The sequence below is a fragment of the Puma concolor genome, chromosome D2 (genome assembly GCF_028749965.1).
Source record: "Puma concolor isolate L17-30 chromosome D2, mPumCon1.1.hap2, whole genome shotgun sequence".
NCBI lineage: Eukaryota > Metazoa > Chordata > Mammalia > Carnivora > Felidae > Puma > Puma concolor.
In genome coordinates, this window is record NC_141677.1 from 37,217,775 (window position 1) to 37,239,534 (window position 21,760).

The following is a 21,760-nucleotide window of genomic DNA, read 5'->3' on the forward strand; positions in this document are numbered from 1 at the left end:
TAAACTCAGTTAAGCCAAGCACAAATGTAGGGCCAGGGGACCCAAATCATGGAATACATATGGAAATGGGAGATTAGTTGCCTGTGGGTTAGAAGGTACCTAAGACATTCAGGCATGGCCCCTTGGATGACAGCATCTATCAAAGTAGGAGTTCTTGGACCGGGAGAGTATTTCTCACTTAGCTAGAAAATCTTAGCCCATCAGATTCCACACAGGTGGGAGCAGACTTGTTTCATTCACACTAGGGGGTGCTCAGTAAACATTCCCTGAGGGAGAATAATCCATTCTGTAGTTTTTATGGTACTTTTCCGTTTAGCCAGGCCATTTAATTTCCATATTTCAAGTGTCTCTGCACAATACTGGGCACATACAGGTTTTCTTATGATTTACAAATGTAACGAAATCAAACCTGTCTTCCTCTGCTGACTTGACTAGCACAATGAATGGAAAAACCAGTGGTTAGTATCCACTCTGGATATATGTAACTCTCAGTCTTCCTGGTCTTTCCAAATTGTTACCCTCTTCCTTCTGCCATTTTCTTCTTTTTAAAATTAATTTTATTAAAACCAATCAAATTAAAACTGCTTCTGTCCAGGGCATCTCAAGGTCCATTCATTATGGCTTCTTATCTTGGCAGACAATCGGCACAGAAAGGCAGCTTGGCCATTATGCACATACAAAGCCCATCACTTCCCTACCAGTGGCCAATTCATCAAACATTTATCTTTTGCCCTCTGAGCACTGTGTCACTTAGCCTGTCACTCCCTAGTCTAGGATGCTAGGAAAGATGAAAAAAATGCAGGGGGGAGAGCGGGAGTTTTCTTCTCCCCCAACTTTCCCATCTCAGATTATTTTGTTAATCAGCTTTCATACTTGAGACTTGAAACTCTCCCCTACCCTGCTACCCTCCAACCTCTATCTTTTTGGCCATATGAAGATTACTACATGTATGCTCAACTTTTTACTGAGTGATGGAATGTCTAAGGCAAAGATTAAACTTTAGCTTGGTTTGGGAGTTTTCTATTGTAACCCACTTTAGAGCAGAGAATGTTAGAAAATGAACAGACATCTAAAATAATTGAGTCTGGGGCCGCCTGGGTGGCGCAGTCGGTTAAGCGTCCGACTTCAGCCAGGTCACGATCTCGCGGTCCGTGAGTTCGAGCCCCGCGTCAGGCTCTGGGCTGATGGCTGAGAGCCTGGAGCCTGTTTCTGATTCTGTGTCTCCCTCTCTCTCTGCCCCTCCCCCGTTCATGCTCTGTCTCTCTCTGTCCCAAAAATAAATAAACGTTGAAAAAAAAAATTAAAAAAATAAAAATAAAAATAATTGAGTCTGGCCTCCCCAGTTTACAAAAGAGTTAAGTGAGGCCCAGAACAGGACAAAGGTTTTGACTGAAGCACTGCAGGAAGGTAGTCACCAAGGCAGGATAAGAATCAGGGTCCCTGGTCATCTTCAGATAGAGGTTCTCGCAAGCTGGCATTTCCTTATTTGTCCGACAATTCTGAATACATTTTAGTATGTCTTCTGGTGCGTTAGCTACTTGCTTCCTTACCTGAGGTAACTAATTAGTTCTTTTGAGAATAAAATACACACTTTTTTTTTTCCAAAAATGATCTTTCAAATATCAACAATCCTTATGTCTACCTAGGCTTGTTTTTAGATACCTTATCTCATGTCCTGCCTCTTCCAATATCTGCAAAGTGTATAGGTCTGGGATTTTTCCTCCACCATAATGGATGAGAAAATGATAGCCAGAAACTGAAAACAGAGATCATGCACCCAAATTTAGTGGTGTTACTTTGTGTGCCCAATTGCCACATTTGTGTTTGGCTTCACTGAGTTGACAAGATAGTCTCCATTCAAATACCATCTTCCTTGTGAAAATACCACCATGACATTCTACCCCAAGAGCGGCAGTCAAGTAACTAAAGAGACAGATGGGGATGAAAGAACCTGCATTTAGTCCTGGTAAAAATCTCTTGTTTCTCATGCTGCACATCTGCAAGCATTTGATCTGTCTTCTTTGTCCCTAACACTGTTAACTTCTGTGAGGTGGAAGTCCTTGGGTCCCAGAATGTGCCTTTATATGAAATGGAGTACAATCCTAACAAAGTCATTCTTTGTAAGATTTTTCAAAGCACGGAACTAGGGCTCTTTTAAAAGAAGGAAAATGGCTCTAATAGTAAGCCACTTTTGGAGGTCACCATATCACCCAAGGCCTTCTTTCCTTCAGGAGATATAAAGGTATCTTGTAGTCTGGGACAGAAAACATGTTTTCACCTTTTTCAGCCAACTGGGACCTCACAGAATCAGTAGTTGACATATTTTTGCTGGTGTTCCTGGCCTGATTCCATTCCAGGGGGCCCTACCCATGGGGAAGCTAGTCTTTGGGCAGGTATTTGATTAGGGCCCCTTTGGGTCCCCAGGGCCTTGAGGCACAGCCATGTAAATGTCTCCTTTTCTGGTTGGTTTGCAATGAGTAGACACCATCTGTTGAATTAAATTCCCTTTATGGAGGGTGGTGAAAGGCTTGTGTGGAAGAGACACTGTTATCTTTCAAGCAAACAGTTCATGAGGTTGAAGAGCTGTGTTCTTGGCCCAACATATGTTTGCCCAATGGCTGTGGGAGCCTCCCCCACCAGGCGCTGAATTCCGCCCCGTGGCGACACACACACATACCGCGGCTGCAACACACCATGTCCACTCCCTTACATCTCCCTAGTAAAGAAAACCTCCATTTATAGAACCCGCCAAACAAACTCACTCTTTAGACTCTTAAAAACAAACAAGATCCTGAGGCCACAGGCTCCATGCGTGCATGTGTGGTTTTATAAAAGCTCAAGCCGTGAACCAAAATAATTTCAGAGACATAGTCAAAGCCCAGACCAAGCCCTATCACCAGGGTGGGAGAAATGCAGGAAAGATTCACTGAGAGGCATGGAGGACGGCCAGATGGGCAAAGGGATGGGAATAAAACATGGAGGCATCTAGCTCGTTCATAGGGAGTACCTGGTTCTCACCTTTGTCCTCAGGGAACCACTTGCTATAATAACTTCAGGACAAACACAGGAGGAGTGGGTGGAAAACGGTGACTGCTGCAGCCCTCATTTCTTTCCTCTCAATGTCTAGAGCCCATTTTGCCCACACTGCTTAATAATGTGCTGTCTGTTATGGTCTCTCCATTTCAAGTCCAACTTCTTTCTCTGTTCCCATAGATGGTAGGCCCAGGGGGAGCAGGTGCCATGACTTGTACATCTTTTATATCCCCAGATGTATGTGCATCTTGACAGCCTGCCATGCTGGAAGAGGGTAACACATGTATGATTTCTTGTGCCAAGTAAGCTTTTTGGAATGGCAGTTACTTGCATGCCGGGATTAGTTACCTCTTCTTCTTATGTTCCTTTGCCACCGAATTTGGCATAAAGTGTAAGATGGTGCTCACAGAATTAGAATTCATTCCGATTGAAATTTAGCTCAAGCCCACTTCCTCTTTGAAAACTTCCCTAACCCTACCCCTCCTCAGAGTATTGTTTATCATCCCAGTCTAACCCATTACCCTGCATTATCTGGTAACTCCTACCCTGCTTACATCTACTGCTTAAAGTAGGGGAGCATGCCACAGTCCTTTTTATCGCCCCAGAGACTAGCAAAATCCTAGGCACAGAATTGGCACTCATTACCTTTTTGTGTAAGTGAATGAAATGAATGAATGAATGAGTGAGCTATAGAGGTACATGCCAAGGTGACTAGCTCCACCTAAAGTATACTTTACCTCATGAAGGCCACATTAAACAAATATAAGAATTAGTTCTTCAGGGGATTGTCCTAGGAGGGTCAGGAGGGGATGTAGATCAAAAGGCAAAAGAATTTGAAGACCTCAATCTGATTGTGAGGACATATAATGAATGGATTAGAAAGCTATACACAGTGTTTGGATAAAGGTTGTGGCAGTAGTGAATTTCCATTTCTAGATCTCAACTAGAAATTATTTACAGGTTATTTAGCATAGTTCAGTTGAAGGACCATTGCAGTCTATGTCCAAAGGTTCTAAGCAGGGCTTTGTTACTATGTGTGGTTTTAGGTAAGCCACTTGGCTCTCTGATTATCAGTCACCTTCTGTGAAGTTGAGGATCGAACAGCTTACAATTCTTCTGGGACTCAAAGTCTATGAGTCTATGAAGAAGACCACAACAGGTCAAATAGAACTGTGGCTTGGAAATCTAGTTCACAGGGCATAAGAGGCCAGTGTGTTAACATGTGCCTTTTTTTAAAAAAATGTTTTAAATGTTTATTTTTTAGAGAGACAGAATGCAAGTGGATTAGAGGCAGAGAGAGAGAGGGAGACACAGAATCTGAAGCAGGCTCCAGGCTCCAAGCTGTCAGCACAGAACCCAATATGGGGCTCAAACTCACCAGTTGTGAGATCATGACCTGAGCTGAAGTCGGACGCTCAACCAACTGAGCCATCCAGGCGTTCCAACATGTGCCTTTTTAATTATGGGGATATCCCCATAGTTAGGGAAGCATTGAAGGAGCTTTGCACAGTCCCAGCTAGAGGATCAGAAGAAGGCACACAGTTTAGTGTGATGGAGAATGACAGAGTTAGAACTCTCTGCTGTCCTCTTTCCACCAGGCTGTCTGGCAGGGAAGAAACAGCTCTTGGGAGCCCTTATAAACTGTAGTTACAAAGGAAGGAGCTGCAGTTAGATAGGCACAGTATCTGGGTAGAATATTAGAGTCATCAAATCTAATATTCTATGAAGAAATTTCCTCTAAACATTCTCTGTGACTCTAACCTCTGATCATGTACAGATAGTGACTCAGAAGGTAGCTAATTCCTTTGGTGAACAGCCCTCTTTTTAAGCTTTAAAAAATTGACTTGAGAACTTTCCTTCCAACTTCTATTATTTTGTCCTGTGTGTTTTTGGTTCTGCCTTCTGGAATGCCAGAGACTTAGTACTTTGAAACAACTAAGCCTCCTGTGTTCCTGGTTAAATAATTTTGACCGTCTCCATCACTGTTTCTTACACCCTTCACCAGCTTGTTGGTCTCATTGTATGATATTTCTAAATGCTGATGCTGCTTTGAGCCTGGCACTCAGACCTGAAACAAAGCTCCAGGTAGAGTTACTTAGGGGCCAGTAGAGTAGGATCAGGTTCCCTTCTGGGGAGGCAGCCCCACTCTGCTGATTCATACTAAACCTTTATACACACTGCTCTTTATGCAAGGTTCCTGCATCTTATGTTTGGAGAATCGTTTTATTTAAAAATAATAGTTACTCAAGTCTTTTCTGATTATATGATACTTACTCATGGTAGAAAACCTAGTAACTAGTGAAAACTATAAAAGAAAGGAAAAAAAAACACCCTACAAATAACCACTACTCACAGATTAGTAGTATATATCTGGATCCCTCTATCAGTATGTAGGTACATGAACACCTGTATGCTTTGAAGTGTCATTATATACATACAGAATTGTCATAATGTCCCTATGTACATTAACAGTAGTTTATAAACTAGGAACAACTAACAGACTATGGCTCTTAACCATCTACATGGAAAACATGGTACACATTAAAATTTGTGTAGGGAATGGAGGGGAGAAATAGATGATTTAATTTCCATGCATGAGATTGTAATGTGTGTGCTGTATGTATTATAACTTCATTTTAGGTACTTAAAAGGATAGCATGACATTTTATTGAATCAGTAGATATATGTATACAATATCATTTTTAATTACCACATGGCATTTCATTATACAGATACATCGAGCTTTCTGTAATCATTTATCATTGGGCATTTAGGTATGTTTACATTGTTACTATAAATAATACTGTAGGGAACATACTTAAATCATGCACATTTCTTTGATATTTATTTAATGCAGTGTTAGAATTATTGGATAAGAGGTGATCATTTTTAAGACTTTTAATATAAATTGCCATCCAGAAAGGTTATAGCAGCTTCACTCTCCCATCAGTGTTGTGTTGGTCTGTTACTTTGAACTTTTGACAAGACTGTGTTAAGATTTAGGGAAACAATGGATTTGTTAGTTAAGTGAAAATATCTTGTTTAATGTGAATATTTTAGATTCCCAGTGAAGTTGAAATTTCACTCTACCTTTCTAGTATTGACCATATATATTCCTTGTGTATTTTCTTTCCATGTATTTTGTTTTTCTCTTAGGGCTTTCAGATGTCCCTTAATGATTTTCAAAAGCTCTTTTAATATTAAGGATTTTAGGGGCGCCTGGGTGGCGCAGTCGGTTAAGCGTCCGACTTCAGCCAGGTCACGATCTTGCGGTCCGTGAGTTCGAGCCCCACGTCGGGCTCTGGGCTGATGGCTCAGAGCCTGGAGCCTGTTTCCGATTCTGTGTCTCCCTCTCTCTCTGCCCCTCCCCCGTTCATGCTCTGTCTCTCTCTGTCCCAAAAATAAATTAAAAAACGTTGAAAGAAAAATTAAAAAAAAATATTAAGGATTTTAAACCTTAGATTGTTAGATTGGAAATATTTTCCCCAATTTACATTTGCCTTTTATTTTTTTTTTCTCCAAATAGGTATTTTTGGATAGTTGGACTTTAAATTTTTTTAATTTTTATTTTTGAGAGAGAGCATGCACAACTGGAGGAGAGGGGCAGAGGGGGAGAGAGAGAATCTCAAGCAGGCTCCATGCGGAGCCTGACGCTGGGCTCGGTCCCACGACCCTGCGATAGTGACCTGAGCCAAAATCAAGAGTTGGACGCTCAACTGACTGAGACACCCAGATGCCCCTTGGGTAGTTGGACTTGAAATCTATATTCAGGTCTTCACATTAGATAATATGAAGTTTCATCTTGTTGGGCTGAAACAATGTGTTGATTCCAACACGATCATTTTGGATCCTACTGTATGCTCCTGAATATCTTTCTTGGGTCTTGCACTCCATGAATGTGATAAACATATGCTGAACCAAGTCATTGGCAAAAAACAGGACCAAAGTCCCTGGACCCTTCCTTCGTTGCAAGCTGGGCCATTAATTAGTGTTCTTCAGTTATATTTTTAACCAGTTATGACTCTGTCTAAAGTCGTCATTTTCTAGCCTAGTTTTTGCTCTCCTGACATAGGGATATGTCAAAGCCTTTTTGAAATCTGGTACAATATACCTTTATTCCTAGTTAACTGTCCACGTTAATAGCTGGTCTCACAGAACTTGTCCTTAATGTACAGAAACTGCCTGTTTGAGATTCAATGCCATATATGTATCTTGTTCCATACTACAGAGGATCTGAACTAGCTTATTAGAATTAATTAAAAAAATGTATAGATAAAATATGAAGGCTATATAAATTACAATTCTCAACTACAAAGTTAGAAAGCGGATATAGAGAACCCACGGGGTTATCTTTTTACATCTGAGTCACCATTTCACTCTCAGCTTCCTAGTAGTAAAAGTAAAAAGAGTATCATGACCAGAAACCTGGTTTATTTTGTCCTAGGGCAAACAAATACCAGTTTCTCAGAGGTATACTCTGACTAGAATTTCATAAGTATATGAATTTATTAATCCAAAGTGTGAAGAATCTTCCCTTTTCAAATAACTGTGGTTGTATTACCCATTTCTGTGTTTCCAGCTCTTTACACATTTCCAATAATTCTTTAGGGATCCTATATAACAGTTTTATTAGTATTTTAGGTATGGTACATGATGGCTTCACACGTAATCCCACTTAGAGTTAATAAACACTTTGTCAGCTGCCTTAGATTTTTGACTGGTCTTGGATTCAGGTCTGTTACACCAGTGTTGAATTTTATTCCATGCAACTCAAGGATCATCTATCCTGACAGGGGACTTAAGGGCTTTGGGGTGACTTTGACAAATTGCATATGATATACTGTCACATGGTTTCAGTATACACTATTGTACATAGCCATGAGCCTGTTCCACCTTTGTCTGTTTTTTTTAGAGACTTTCATCCCCTATTGGTTTACTTATATTACTCGTATATATATATCCCTGGCTATGTGACCTGACTGACAGAAAAATATACGGAAAATATTTAGACCCAGCTGTACATATAACACGGTACTATCTCTTCTAACATACTGTAGTATATGCTGAATAGTGTGCTATGCCATCTCCAGTACTGTTCTGTAGTATATATTGTATAGTGTGTATACTATGCTATCTCTAGTGGTATTCCGTGGTATACACCGTATAGTGTACGTACCGCGCCATCTCTGGTAGTGTTCCGTGGCATATGCTGTATAGTGTATATACTACACTATCTCTGGTAATATACTGTGGATACATATAACCATTTACATGGGCTATAAAAAGAATTTTGTGACAGAGAGAAAGAGTATCTCTTATGTGGTTGGATTAATGGCCTTTCAGAAGTGCTGCCACTGGGCCATTTTCTGGGCTGTGAGCTGCCATATCACTGTGGTCCCATTCTTTTCTTCCTTCATCCCCTCTATATAGCTCTGTGTTGCCTGTCCTTTTCTTCTAGCTGTGGTCATGGCCTCTCTTGTCAGTTTGCAGACCTTTCCCAAGGACCTGCTGTGTGCCAGGCCCTGTGCTTGGCCTGGTGGGGCAAATAAAAAAGGTGCAAGCTGCTATTCCTGCTCTCAAGGGTGATATTTAAATTATTAAACAACTACACACTGATCAATCAGAAACATCCTATCTAGAGCAGGGTCCCTAGAGGCTCTGTGCTGTGGGGGCATTAACTACTTAGTTGCTGGACTGTGAAAGGTCTGGGGGGCTCCGAAGAGTGGCCAGGGTAGCAGGAGGGGGTACTCAGTGTATTCAGAGCTGCAGTTATTCCCAAGTGGTAAGCAAGGATTTAAATAGCCTAATAACTGGTTCTGGTGTATGGGTGCAAACTCATTGTATGTCACTTCTGCCTGTTTGTAGACACTGGCCTCAGGGTAAATAGGAGGAGGCATCTGGCCTCTGAAGGAATGGGTGTAGGCATTGCCCTCCCAGCCTCTGGCCGGTTGCCCTGAGGCCTGCTCTTTGCCCTGCCCTTGGGATTTTACTGTCAGCTTTTCTCGGAGTGGCTCACAGGCTCAGGGTCAAGCTGTAGTCAGTTGACAAAGGGGTATTGAATCCTTACTGTGCATTTGACAACTCTCCAGGTATTATGGAGGTTACGTTGAGATCCCTTTTTTGTTGGGGGCTGGGCAGACGAAAGTCATCCAGAAAGACCATTACAGAGCAGGCAGCAGCGGAACCTCCACAGCAGGTCTACAGGAATAGCCGCTGTGGTGAACATAAGACAAATGGGGTAGCTTCTCTAGAATTTCCATAAACTCCCATTTTCTCAGTTATAACTATCTATCTATCTAGATATATCTACCTCTATATATAGATATATAGAGAGATAAAGATATCTGGATAGATATATTGGAGTAGGTAAAGATTTTAGTTCAGATCTTATTTTCTTAATTAGTTTGAGAACATTCCAACCTTTGGTTCTGGGTTTGAGGCCAGCTGTGGTTCCACAGAGAGAGAGATTTCTTCTTAGGGTCTGTGGTTAATTGTGTCCCCCATCCCTGCCTGAGTCATGCTGGGGAGGAGCATCACCCCTGTTATAGGCTGAGAATGGAGGAAAGAGGGATCTAATGATTACCACTGCTTACACCCCAGGAATAAGGTTGGCATTTCTTGAATGGAGGGTTCTGGAGGTGTCCTCTGGTGATTTTTCTGGCTGGATTTTTGCTGGGTAAGAGGCAGGAGGGATTAGTAGGTCATCTGCCCCAAGCCTACCAGCTCTGCTGTGGTCCTGACCCTTTTCCTTCCCCATTCTGACGAGTGGCTAACTTTTGGGAATAGAATGAAGGCCACTGAGTGGAAGCCCACCCAGAAGCAGAAGGTATTGGGGTTCAAGCGACCACCCCTTTGTGGGGCCTGCTGCCCTGCCTGAGGCCCCTCCTTAGCGGCTCACAACCACTGGCTTAGCTTGGAAAGGGCTGGGGCCGCCTGGTTAGTGCCGCTGTTTTTATAAGCTAATGAGGGCAGAGTGTGAGCCACGGGCAATGATGCTGGGATATTAACTGTGACAGGAAGCTTGATCATAATTATCTTAACGAGGATAGGGTTAATTACAGTGGAAACTTAAAAGTTCTCTCTGTTTGAATCCGCTAGAGCTGAATGCGTTGTGATGTTTTGTCATTTTGATATGACTTTGGAAAAGGCACAGGGACTCTCCCAGCAGCTGCAGTGGCTCCTGGGGGAGCCCAGCCAGAGCCCTGTGAATGAGGTAACAGAGATGGTACCTGTGGGTGAGATAATGGGCAGCTTTCCTGCTGGTGAAGTGCTTCGGAGTTGCCGATTAGGTTTTCAGAGCAAACCACCTGCCATAGGTCAGACCGCACACCCTGTCTCCCTGTCTTGCCCTTGGCATCTCTTCCCTGGGCTGGGAAGACCTCTCTCCAGCTGCCTGTGCCCAGGTAGTGGGTGAAGCCTTGCTCTCCCACCCCAGCCCCTGACCTTGGCACACATGTCTGCGTTGCCTTCACAGCCCACTCCTCAAACATCTGCAGATTGCAGACCAAGCCGGCGAGTAACTGTGGAGTGACAGGCGCCCCCTCCACCAGGGCCCTTGGGTCTGGGGTGCATTTTGCAGTGCACACACAAGATTATGGCAGAGAAATTGCAATCTCATCATCTTTTCCTTGTAGCTACTGTAGCTGTCCCATTAAACAGCACAGATCTGAGTGGATCCTTAAAGCCTTTTTTGCCTTGTCATTTTACTTAACAGCACACACCTCTTTGCAGGCATCTTGTATCTAGGGGTATGAACTCAAAGATGGATGAAAATAATAATAAAAAAAAAGATGGATGCAAATAATTTTTCCCCTCCTCCTTCCATGAAAACAGCAACAATAACAACAAAAGTCCAATTTTTAAAAGCAAAAAATAAAGCCATCTTCCAGGTGTGTGTTTATTGGCTTCCGCATGCCAACCAAGCCCCAGAAATCCTGTCTTCTCCAGTTTTACCCTTCACTACTCTGTCTCCTCAGCTCTGAATTTAGCTGATTAAATCACCAAGTGCACACTACACTGATGACATGAAGACACGGATTTATTAATTAGCAACCTCCCCTCCCCCGCCATGTAACACGGTTCCCTTTTAGCTGAGCAGCTAATAACATTAATGGCAAAAATAATCTTACAACCAGACAGGTAACGGGATTTGAACCTGAACGTCCCCTACTCTTCTGTGAAGTTTGACTCAGAACTGAGCTCTGCCCCAGAGCCCGCCCCAGAGAAAGGCAGCTCTGTGGGCACTCCCTCTGGTGTTCTTAGCTTTGTCCCTCTGTGTGCTCTGTCATTTTGTTGTACGCCTCCCTGGAAACACTCTTGGAAGGGAGCTTTCTTTTGCTTGCCAGTTGCCAACCATTTGCTGATTCTCATGATAAGAGTATTATATTTGCATAACATAACTCAGGAACAATGTGTATTTGGATGCTGCCTTTGACCATAGCCCAACTGAGGTTTGTGCACAAAGGACTTATTAGCCATCCATAAGGCACCCTGAAGGGAGGGGGCCTCAATGCCCCTCACCCCTGTGGGAAACAGGGCTTCCTCCTGAAAAAGCACTTTTCCATCATCACTCATTAACCCCCATGGAGGGAAGGGACTTCAGGAAAGGTGGAAGTTTCCCTGCAGAAGCCAGACTTGCTGTACACCTTTGCACATTTGCTCCTCTGCCCACTCCCCGCATCCAGAACACACTCCCCCTCCAAAACACCCCCTAAGGTCACAGCTACCAGAAAAATCAGTGAATAAAAAGAAGAAAGAAAAGAAAGGAGCCAGCATTTGCAAGTGACATGTTTGTTCATCTTCTTTGGCTTATATTCATAAGTTCCTTTGGGCTGGAAACAGCACAGAACAAGGGAGTGCAGATGGGTTATTGATAATGCCCAAACTCACACTTCAAGTAAATGGTGGAGCTGAGTCACAACTTTCGTGTGTGTGTGTGTGTGTGTGTGTGTGTGTGTGTGTTGGTTTGTCCCCCCCCCCCCGCCCCGAAACATGAGGAAGAAGAGAAAGGAGGAGGAAGAAATGAAGCACAATGACCCCATTGACCCTTAGCCCAAAATGTAAGTGGTATTGACTTCCTGCTGTGAAGCAGGTAGTGCTGGCTGTAGGAGTGGGTGCTGGGCCCTGAGGAATGAGACACACCAAGGTAGCTGTGCGCCCAGTGGAGTCTGGGGCTTTAATGACTGACACTGCACATCACACCTCCTGCATATTGACTCCCTGTTTTGGAGCCTTGTTGGCACAGATCCCACAAAGGAGATACAGATGTCTGGAGACAGCTTTGGTGCTAAAGTTCACACCCACGTCAGATGTGCGGGCACTGCACACACAAGCAGGCGTGTCTGTAACGCAAGTGCTATCAGTAAATGAATAAATAGTGTAGACAACATCTCCCTGATTCGTCACATTTTATAGAATAGCCAGGAGATCCCAGGCGAGTCCGCCCTCTGGTCGACGTCGTAGCTCAGCTGTCAGCCTGTGCAAGCTCAGCACAGCTCTTGGGTCTGGCAGGTGAATGAGCTGGGAGTATGTGTGTCTGTGCAAGTCCCTCCACCGGGCGGCTTTCTTTAATTAACGTCTGAGCGCGCGGAGAGTAGCACATGCGCACAACTGCCCCTCACCGCCTCCACCCCCAACACTCCTGAGACCATAACATCAAGAGTTAACTTTCAGCTAACTGTGTAAACAAGGCTATTTTTCCCTTTCTGATACTTCCCCCCCCCCCCCCCCCCGCCCCAAGCCGGGTACTTAATTCTTTCAGATCCTTGATTATTTACTGCCTTGACATCTACATTGCTGCATTCCACACTTCTTTCAAAAATAAAGTGAGAAATCCACTTTCCATAAATTAAAACTGTAACTTCAAGCCGGGAGCACTGAAACAGAAATTCCCCCAACTCCTTCCTTAAACCACCGCCCCTCTCCCTGCCCAACAAAAACAAAAACAAAAAGGAAAAGAAATCATGAAAGAAAAAGAAACAACCCTCTCCAACTGGAGTGATTATGTGCTTCTGAAGATGCCTTGCCTTTGGGGGCAGCCACAGGGACACTGGGCAGACGCAAATTAAGTGATTAGTGTAAAAAAAAAAAAAAAAACGGGGGATAAAAGTCAAAGGCTGAGAAGGGAGAGCAAGGAAGCCTTCCTTGCCGTTTCCTGGACTGTGCAGAGGAGAACCGCTAAGAAATGATACTTGAAGTTATATTTATTATTGTAAGAGGGGTATGATATTTCTGGGCAGGAATGATGGATGACAACTTAAATTTGTGTCCAGGGAATGAAGGTGAACTGTGACAGAGTTATTTATCTTGGGAATGGAGGTTAGGGTCAGCCGAGGCTGGGTGCCTGAAGGCACAAGACATTGACAAATTTATCCTGCAGGCCGTATCTGAAGCCCTTTGTTTTGGATCCTGGCTACTCACTAAGTGACCCTCATCCTTCATGTTGGCAATGCGTGAAGGATGCGGTGAGTGCCAGCGGCCCCTTCTCCCCCGCCGCCCCCACCCCGGCTCCCGCTACTAATTCTTGTCATTCACTTTGCTGACAGGCACCAAGCCCAAACTATTCCCAGTCCTGAAAGGGAAGGTTAAAATATTTATTTCGGCTCATAATGGCCTCCCTGATTTAGTGCAGGATCATTTTTCCTGTTGCCTTTGTCATTGCAGGTCACTGGAAGGACTGAGCGCGTTCGGGAGCCTGGAGGAACTCATCCTGGACAACAATCTGCTCGGGAACGACCTCGTGTTGCCAGGGTTACCCAGGCTCCATACCTTAACCCTCAACAAGAACCAGATATCCTTGGCTCTGCCCCCTGCCTCCACTCTCTGCCCTGCCCCGCAGTGGTCCCCGCCCGCACACCCCCTCCCCTGTGCTCCCCTCCCCCCGCCCCACACAAATACCTGCGAAATGTCAAATGAGTTTTATGTGTCAGCTAAATTAAAGTATGTGAAATACAGTCCATGGGCAGACAAAGCGTTCTGTCTTCTGGCACTCGGGACACTTCAGAGTAATTTATTATAGGTCATTCATAAATGAAATGCACCATTATATCTTCCTGTTGCTCCATTTTAGTGTAGAGATCTAAGTTATGGCTGTGAAGAAATCTTTTTAATAGATAAAAATAGAGAAAGAAAATAATGTCACTGCTGCTGAGAAGGCAAAGCCCGGTTCTAGTTGCTTGGGCTTGTGTGGGAGGGCGACCTCTGGTGGGAAGTACGGGGTAGTGCCTCTAAGCGAACTTGGCCTTCACGGAGGTTTCTGGAAGGCTCTGGTGCAGGCCTGGGGAACAGTTCTGGCAAAGAAGAGGGGGAAGGGGCAAAGGTGCGAGATATGTGTGAAGCCCAGGGGTAACTCTGCCCTCCGTGGTGTTTGATGTACTAGGGTGATGAGAGAGGTCTAGCAGAGTCATTCTATTGCATGCTGTCCCCTTACGTGCTGTCCCTAGCCAGCCTGGGATGAGGCACAGGGGGATTAATGGCTCTGGATTCTATAGGGAGGCTGAGAGTGGAATCGGAAGCTTTCTGCAGTATAAGGCACTTAGCTCCTCTGTACAGTTATGGGTCTCCATGCTGCCACAGCACCAGCTGGAAGGCAGGGAGGGTTATCAGTTTTGTTAATTCCTGTATCCATCACACCTAGAAAAATGCTTGGCATGGAACTGAGGTTCAGTGAATGTTTGTGGGATGAATGAATGAATGAATGAATGATTATCATCAGCTGTTCTTTATTGAGTACTTCTGTGGGTCAGGCATTGTGCTGGGTGCCTTTAAGTATATTATTTTTTATTCTTACCAAACCCTGGGAGATGGATGCAGTTTCTCCATTTACCTGACTGAGGAAGGAGGTCAAGCATGGACCCAAAGCCAGACATTTACCAAAATGCTAGATCCCAGATTCAGTCTTAACTGTGGCTATATCCATAATTCTTTCCATTCTCTTGTGTTGCTTCAGACTTGAAGTCTAATCACGTTGTTTTATTAGTGAAACATTTGAGATCTAGAGTAATTCAGTCACTTGTTCATGTTCTCATGGAGAGTTAGAACTAGAAAAGGGATCAGAGCCTTATCTGTAGAGTATGAAATAAAACCATGTATGCATATGTCCACTTTAAGAATGAGAGGCAAAATCATTTATTAACTGCTGTTTATACTTTAAGTCATAAGACAGTATTTTCTTTTTAGGTAAAATATACTACGATGGTCATTATAAATTGGCACTTTAATAGAAGTGGAAGGAGAGGGCTTACAAATAAATATCAGTCTTTATCATAAGGCAATATTGATGGGTTTTTTTCCTCTCCTATCCTTTGGTCAACCAAGTTTCTTAGTCATTGTTTGAAAAATTATTATAGTCCCTGTATCACTGTCTTAGGTGATCACTTGGATGATATTCTTAAATCATTCAAGAACAGAAGGATTATTAGAATAGAACTGGATGGTAAATTTCCTCCTTTGGGCCCTAGTGCTTATATCCTGTGTCCCATACCACTGTAGAGTCCTAGCCTTTGGACTTGGGTTCATGAGTCAGCTTAATCATGTTTAGTTGTGTGGCTATGGACAGGTCAGCCTCTGAAAACCTCTGTTTCTCATTTTGTGTGTATGTGTGACATCACAGCTTTCACTTGCCTATTAGGAGAACTGGTTAAAAAGAAAAAAATATATGAAAGCCTTTTTTGCATGTTGGAATCAAAGTGCCATGATAATGTGAGCAAAACAGGTTTCTGCATGGGTGAAAAACCAGCTACTTCTGCCCTGGGATATTTATTGTGACGTTGCAATATAAGAAATGGTGCTGTGAGAAGGACTTCCAGAACAGCCCACAGATCAACCCACAAGGACTTTATCTGGCAAATGCTGTACAAATGCTAATCCCAAACTCAATTCCTCTTCTCCCTCAGCATAACTTCCTGGCCAGTTCTCTGTCGCATTTATTGGTGCATGCTAAGAAATGCAAGCTCATTTCAGCACCAGCCTGAGAAAAACAAGTAAAAGAAGAGCACACCAACTGTGAAAGAACATCATTTTGCATAATCCCAGTCTACAGATGAACTAGTGGGTGATTTTTTTTTATTGACCTCTGATTTATTTAATAATCAATGAAAAGTATTTGTTGGATACTTAAGTGTTCAAAATAGGTAGGTTATCGTATTGCTTTCCACTGTACCACTGGCATTTGAGGAGCATTGAGTAAATATTGATGTTAATGTTGATGATAGATTACCTGATTAGTGTGATTAGGTTACACTAAGAAGTAAGATTCATGTTTCATATGAATTTACTAAAAATTATTATTTCCCATTTTAGAGGGTTCATTTTCATAACCTGGCACAGAATATGATGAAAATGTACAGGAATCTACTCTGGATTTTTTTGCTTTTTGTTTTTTTTTTTGTTTTTTAGATTCTATGTGTAAGAGAGATCATAAGGTATTTGTCTTACTCTGACTTATTTCACTTAGCATAATGCCCTCAGGGTTCATCCATGTTGTGGCAAATGGTAAGATTTTATTCTTTTTAATGGCTAAAATACATAGTTACATATATTATTATATACTGTGATATAATTATAATATATAACATATATATATTACAACTTCTTTTATATTCAACTACTGATGGACACTTAGACTATTTTCATATCTTGGCTATTATAGATAATGGTGCACTAAACATGAGTGTGTAGATGTCTTTTTGGGTTAGTGTTCATTTTCTTCAGATAAATATCCAGAAATGGAATTGCTGAATCATACAGTGTTTTTATTTTTAATATTTTTTGGGAAGCTACATACTGTTTTCCTTAGTGGCTACCTCAGTTTACCTTCCCAACCACAGTGCAAAAGGGTTCCTATTTCTCCATATCCTCCCAACACTTATTTCTGGTCTTTTTGATAAAAGCTATTTTAACAGGTGTGAGGTGATATCTCATTTTAATTTGGTTTTGATTTACCTTTCCCTGATGATGAGTGATGTTGAGCATCTTTTCATGTGTCTACTGGCCATCTGTACTTCTTCTTTAGAAAAATGTCTATTCAGTTCCCCTGCCCATTTTTTAATCAAATCATTTTTTTGCTATTGAGTTATATGAGTTCCTCATATATTTTAGATATTCCTTATCAGATATATGATTTGCAGTCATTTCTTCCCATTCACTAGGTTGCATTTTCATTTTTAAATAGTTTCCTCTGCTGTATAGAATGTTTCCCCATTTTTTTCTTTTTCATTCTCCAAATTTTTATTTAAATTCCAGCTAGCTAACATACAGCGCAATATTAGTTTCAGGTATAGAATTCAGTGATTCATCAATTGCATATAACACCTGGTGTTCGTTGCTACAAATGCCCTTCTTAATCCCCATTACCTGTTTAACCCATCCCCCCTCTATCCCCCATCCACCTCCCTTCTAGTAACCATTAGTTTGTTCTCCATAGTGAAGATTCTGTTTCTTGGTTTGCCTCTCTCTTTTTTTGCCCATATGTTCATTTGTTTTGTTTCTGAAATTCCACGTATGAGTGAAATCATATGGTATTTGTCTTCCTCTGACTGATCTTGCTTAGCATAATACATTCTAGTTCCATCCATGTCATTACGAAAGGCAAGATTTCCTTCTTTTTATGGCTGAGCAATATTCCACTGTATATGTTTCTCATTCTTAAAGTAGTAAATCAGGCTGGAGGATGGTTGTATTCTCAGTGTTGCTGTCACCAGAGATTAGCAGGCCTCTTGGCCCTACAGTACTGAGGGATTTTCTTTGTCTTTGGTTGTGTCCTTTTCCTTTTTAATTCCTCAGCTTCTCCAATCTGTAGCAGTAATGCTGAGGGAGAAATGATAGTGGTATGGGGGGAATTGTCGCAGAAGGGGATGTGTAGCCCTAAAGCTGGCCAGTTATATTGCTGTGCTGATGGAGAATACTGTATTAGCACTAGATACAAAAGGTGCTAGTTGGCTGTTTTAGGATGCAGCATGACTTCTTTCTCCTCTGCTCTACTGGTATGATCATGAAGATTGGCTTCATTTCCCCACATACTCGAGCCAGAAGTCACAGAATGAAAGCCAGGTAAAAGCAAGAGTAACACCGTATGGCACCCTTGTAACCTAATAATTCTAACCTATCTTTTCAGCCAACTGACTCTGCTACTTTCTTGTTGAATATACCCCTGACTCTTTAAGAGTTGCTCTGTTCCACATTGCTATTCCTTACTCCATGAAATGCCTTGGATTTGGGCTCTGTCAGTTAGCTTTGCTGCATAATAACCTACCTCGAATGTTAGTGACTAAAACAACAAATATGTTATTTAACATTCTATGTGTCAGTTGTTTGGGCAGGGCTCAACTGCATGGTTCTCCTGTGGATTTTGGTTTGGTCGATATGCAGCCACCATTATCTGGAGGCCTGACTGGGACTGGATGGTCTGAAATTGCCTCACTTATATGTCTGGAAGTCGGTGCTGGTTGTTGACTGAACGACATGCTTCCAATAGGCTAACACAGGCCGCTCTGCATAGGGCAGCTCTTTCAAGAACAAAGCCCTAATGTACAAGTACTTTTCAAGCCCTATTTGCATCTCAGATGTTGCTGCTCCATGGCCAAAGCAAGTCACGTACCAAATGTAGAGCCAGTGTGATAGGGGACTGTACCAGGTGTGTATACACAGAGGCATGCCTCACTCCTGTAGTGATCCTGCACATGGACCATGGTGTCTCATCTCCTTAAGAACTGACTTCATATTTGTAATAAAGAGAGACCTAGAATCAAGTAATTATTCACCTGCTACAAAGGTAAGTATTAGTTCTTTCTTACAAATTGAATCTTATTTTAAGTATATTAGAAAGCTTGCTATTAAATGGGATTCTATCTGAAGTTCTTTTGAGAAGTTTGTTTTGGTTTTAATTTCTGGTGTTCTTGTTTGTCTGTTTGCATACATAGAGTTTTCCATTTTGGTTTTACTCTTAATGAGGTATGTTTGAACAATGCTCTGTTACTGGATCCTGCAAACATGGGTTATGGGCTGCTTTATCCTTTGGCAAGAGGTACTGTCAGATAGTGGTTAAGAACAGGCTCTGAAGCCAGACTTCCTGGGCTTGTACCCTGGCCCTGCCACTTGCTGCATGTTCTTGGACTGGTTATTTAACATATCAATGCTTTGCTTTCCTCTCCAAAATTGCTTTCCTCTCCCACCCCATAGGTTGTTGTGAGGGTTATTCTAAGTTCTGTGTAATGGTCAGTATTATTGCCATTTTTATTAGAGAATTATGTAAACTTATTTGATCTTACTTCAGCTACATTATAACCAAGGTCAGAGCATAGATTTTTGAGTGTGTCTTTGACTTTTATAACTTAATTTTACATCCATATCATTCTGTGAGGTGAGTACCATTGGTGAATACTCTCATTTTTTTTTTAAGTTTATTTTTGAGAGATAGAGAGCACAAACAGGGGAAGGACAGAGAGAGAGAGAGAGAGAATCCGTAGCAGGCTCCACACTGTCAGTGCAGAACTCACAAACCATGCACAAAATTATGACCTGAACTGTAATAGAGTCTGACACTTAACTGAGCCACCTAGGTGTCCTAGTACTCTCATTTCTTATGAAAAAACTGAGACAGTTGAACATTTTTTTTGTATGAACTTTCTGAAGTCACCTAGATTGTCATTGGTAGTGCTCAGTCTAGAACCCAGGTATGGTGATTTATAACCCCAGACTCTGAAACCCAAAGGAGGTAAAATCAATGCATGAGGAAAGGAACTAAAATACAGGAGGAGTCGGTTGCCTGTGCTTGCCCTGTCCCTCCCGCACCAGACCCTGCACCCAGCTGCAGAGGGAGCTCATGAAAGGGATTTCAGAACACAAACCCAGCATCTGGCAAATTTTTTCTCAGTCGACCAATGTCTCACGTCTCATCTGCACACTACCTACTTGACCTCCCATCTTTGTTCTGCTGGCCCTTTGTTACACTTCTGTTAAGCTCTCAGCATTGCTGTCTTGTCCTGGTATACTTTAAAGCCTGGACTTCCCAGGTTACCTTTTTATCTCCTGGTTCATAGCTTATCTTACTCCTCTTCCCTTGGTTCATTTAGACTGGGCTGGTAGTCACTGGCCATGGAGTTGACCTTATCTCCCCAACACTCACGTTGTGTATATGTCTCTCTCTCTCTCTCTCTCTCTCTCTCTCACACACACACACACACACACACACACACACACACACACACGCACACACCCTTGCACATACACACACTGTCCTTGGCTCTTCTCCAGTAGGGTTGGATACTTGGTCATGGTCTCAGCCATATCATGTCTGAATACCCAACCCCAAAAGGGAACAATTGAGATGTCTGGAAAATATAGATACTTTGCACAATCAAATGATTCTCCCCCATTCTCCCTTTCGGGGTGGGTAGGGGAAGAGTAATAAGCTGACTTTATTTTACATCACACTTTGTTTCATTTAATGTCTCCCTGTTTGCTTCAGCACATGTGTGAAGAGACTGTATGAATTATAGTACCAACAGGAAGGACAAATAGTATGACATGTTGTACAGCTGGGCTGTGGTGAGGAGACGAGTGAACTGAACCAGAAGGCCAGACTAGATTTCCCACAGCAATTTACTGTTTTACTCAGGGAAGTCTCTGCACCTTGTCTGAATCTTCAGTTTCTTTAGCTGTAAAATGGGTGATAGATAATTCAGAGTATTGTTGAAAGATCGAAATGGCATAATGTATATATGGAAATCACTTTATCGCCCAAAGACTTTACAGCTTCTTGATACGTTTTAATGATAGAGGAAGTCTCATTGCTTTAAATGAATAAGCCCAAATTGGAAGAAAACTCAGGTACAGAACACAGCCGGATGACAGTACCTGTGGTCTCCCACAAAAGCTTGTAGGACTCCTCATTTTTCAGTATTTTACATTCCTTTCTGTGTTAGGAAATTGTGAGTCACTTTATCACCTAGAAATGTTAATTTCTTTGGAACAGGTTTGAATCTAGACTCTGCCATTTACTATGTGACCTTTGACCCCCATTTCCTCAATTATTGTTTGGATATGATATTGCTGACGTGTGTGTGAATCAAAATGAAAATATGTTGTGCAAAACGTGGAGTTAGCATTCAGAAATCCTGTATTAGGGTAAGCACTGGTTGAAATCCTCCCAGGTCTTATGGGTGTTGCCCTTTGACATGGGCTTGATCACAGAGGGAGGGTTCTTTCCCATTTTTACCAGGGAAACAGCTTTCAGACCTGTGTAACTGGACATGACACCAGAAGACTCCCCTCCTCCTTCATTCTCCAGACTTTCAAGGCAACATGTTGCTTTGATCTTGGGCCTTCTGCAAAAAGTCTCCCTTGGCAAGCATACCTATGACAGCTGGACTCTGCAATAGCAACTTTGTGTAGACAACCTGAAAAAAACCTAAATGACAAGTATTCTAGAAAAGACTTGAGGAGGGAAGCCAGGTGTGTGCTAGAAGTCAGTTGAAGAGAATTGAAACTGTGCCCTGTAGCTTCACATTTAAAAAGGGGAGGGGAATGTCACCCTTAGGAGAATCCCTGAAAGTATCTACTGCCCTTGGTCTTAGTAAGTCAGAGACACCAGGTTCCCTCTGCTGGTTGCCTTTGGTTAATTTTCTATGCAACTGGACAAAGAAGGAATGTGACAGGTTCTATCTCAGAGCTCCCAGCCAGGTAAGACAGGGCTGTGTTTGTCCTTGCTGACCCAGGAGACCAAGAAGCC

At 42.5% G+C, this 21,760-nt stretch overlaps 1 protein-coding gene across 8 annotated transcripts in view; it reads left to right on the forward strand.

The window, feature by feature from the left end:
- Positions 1–21,760, forward strand: part of LRMDA (leucine rich melanocyte differentiation associated) — a 1,048,113-nt gene that overhangs the window by 575,378 nt on the left and 450,975 nt on the right. For all 8 annotated transcript variants that reach the window (XM_086680072.1, XM_086680073.1, XM_086680068.1 and 5 more), the window contains one exon: positions 13,696–13,827. In XM_086680072.1, coding sequence (XP_086536198.1) covers positions 13,696–13,827 — 132 coding nt within the window. The remainder of the gene's footprint in view (positions 1–13,695; positions 13,828–21,760) is intronic.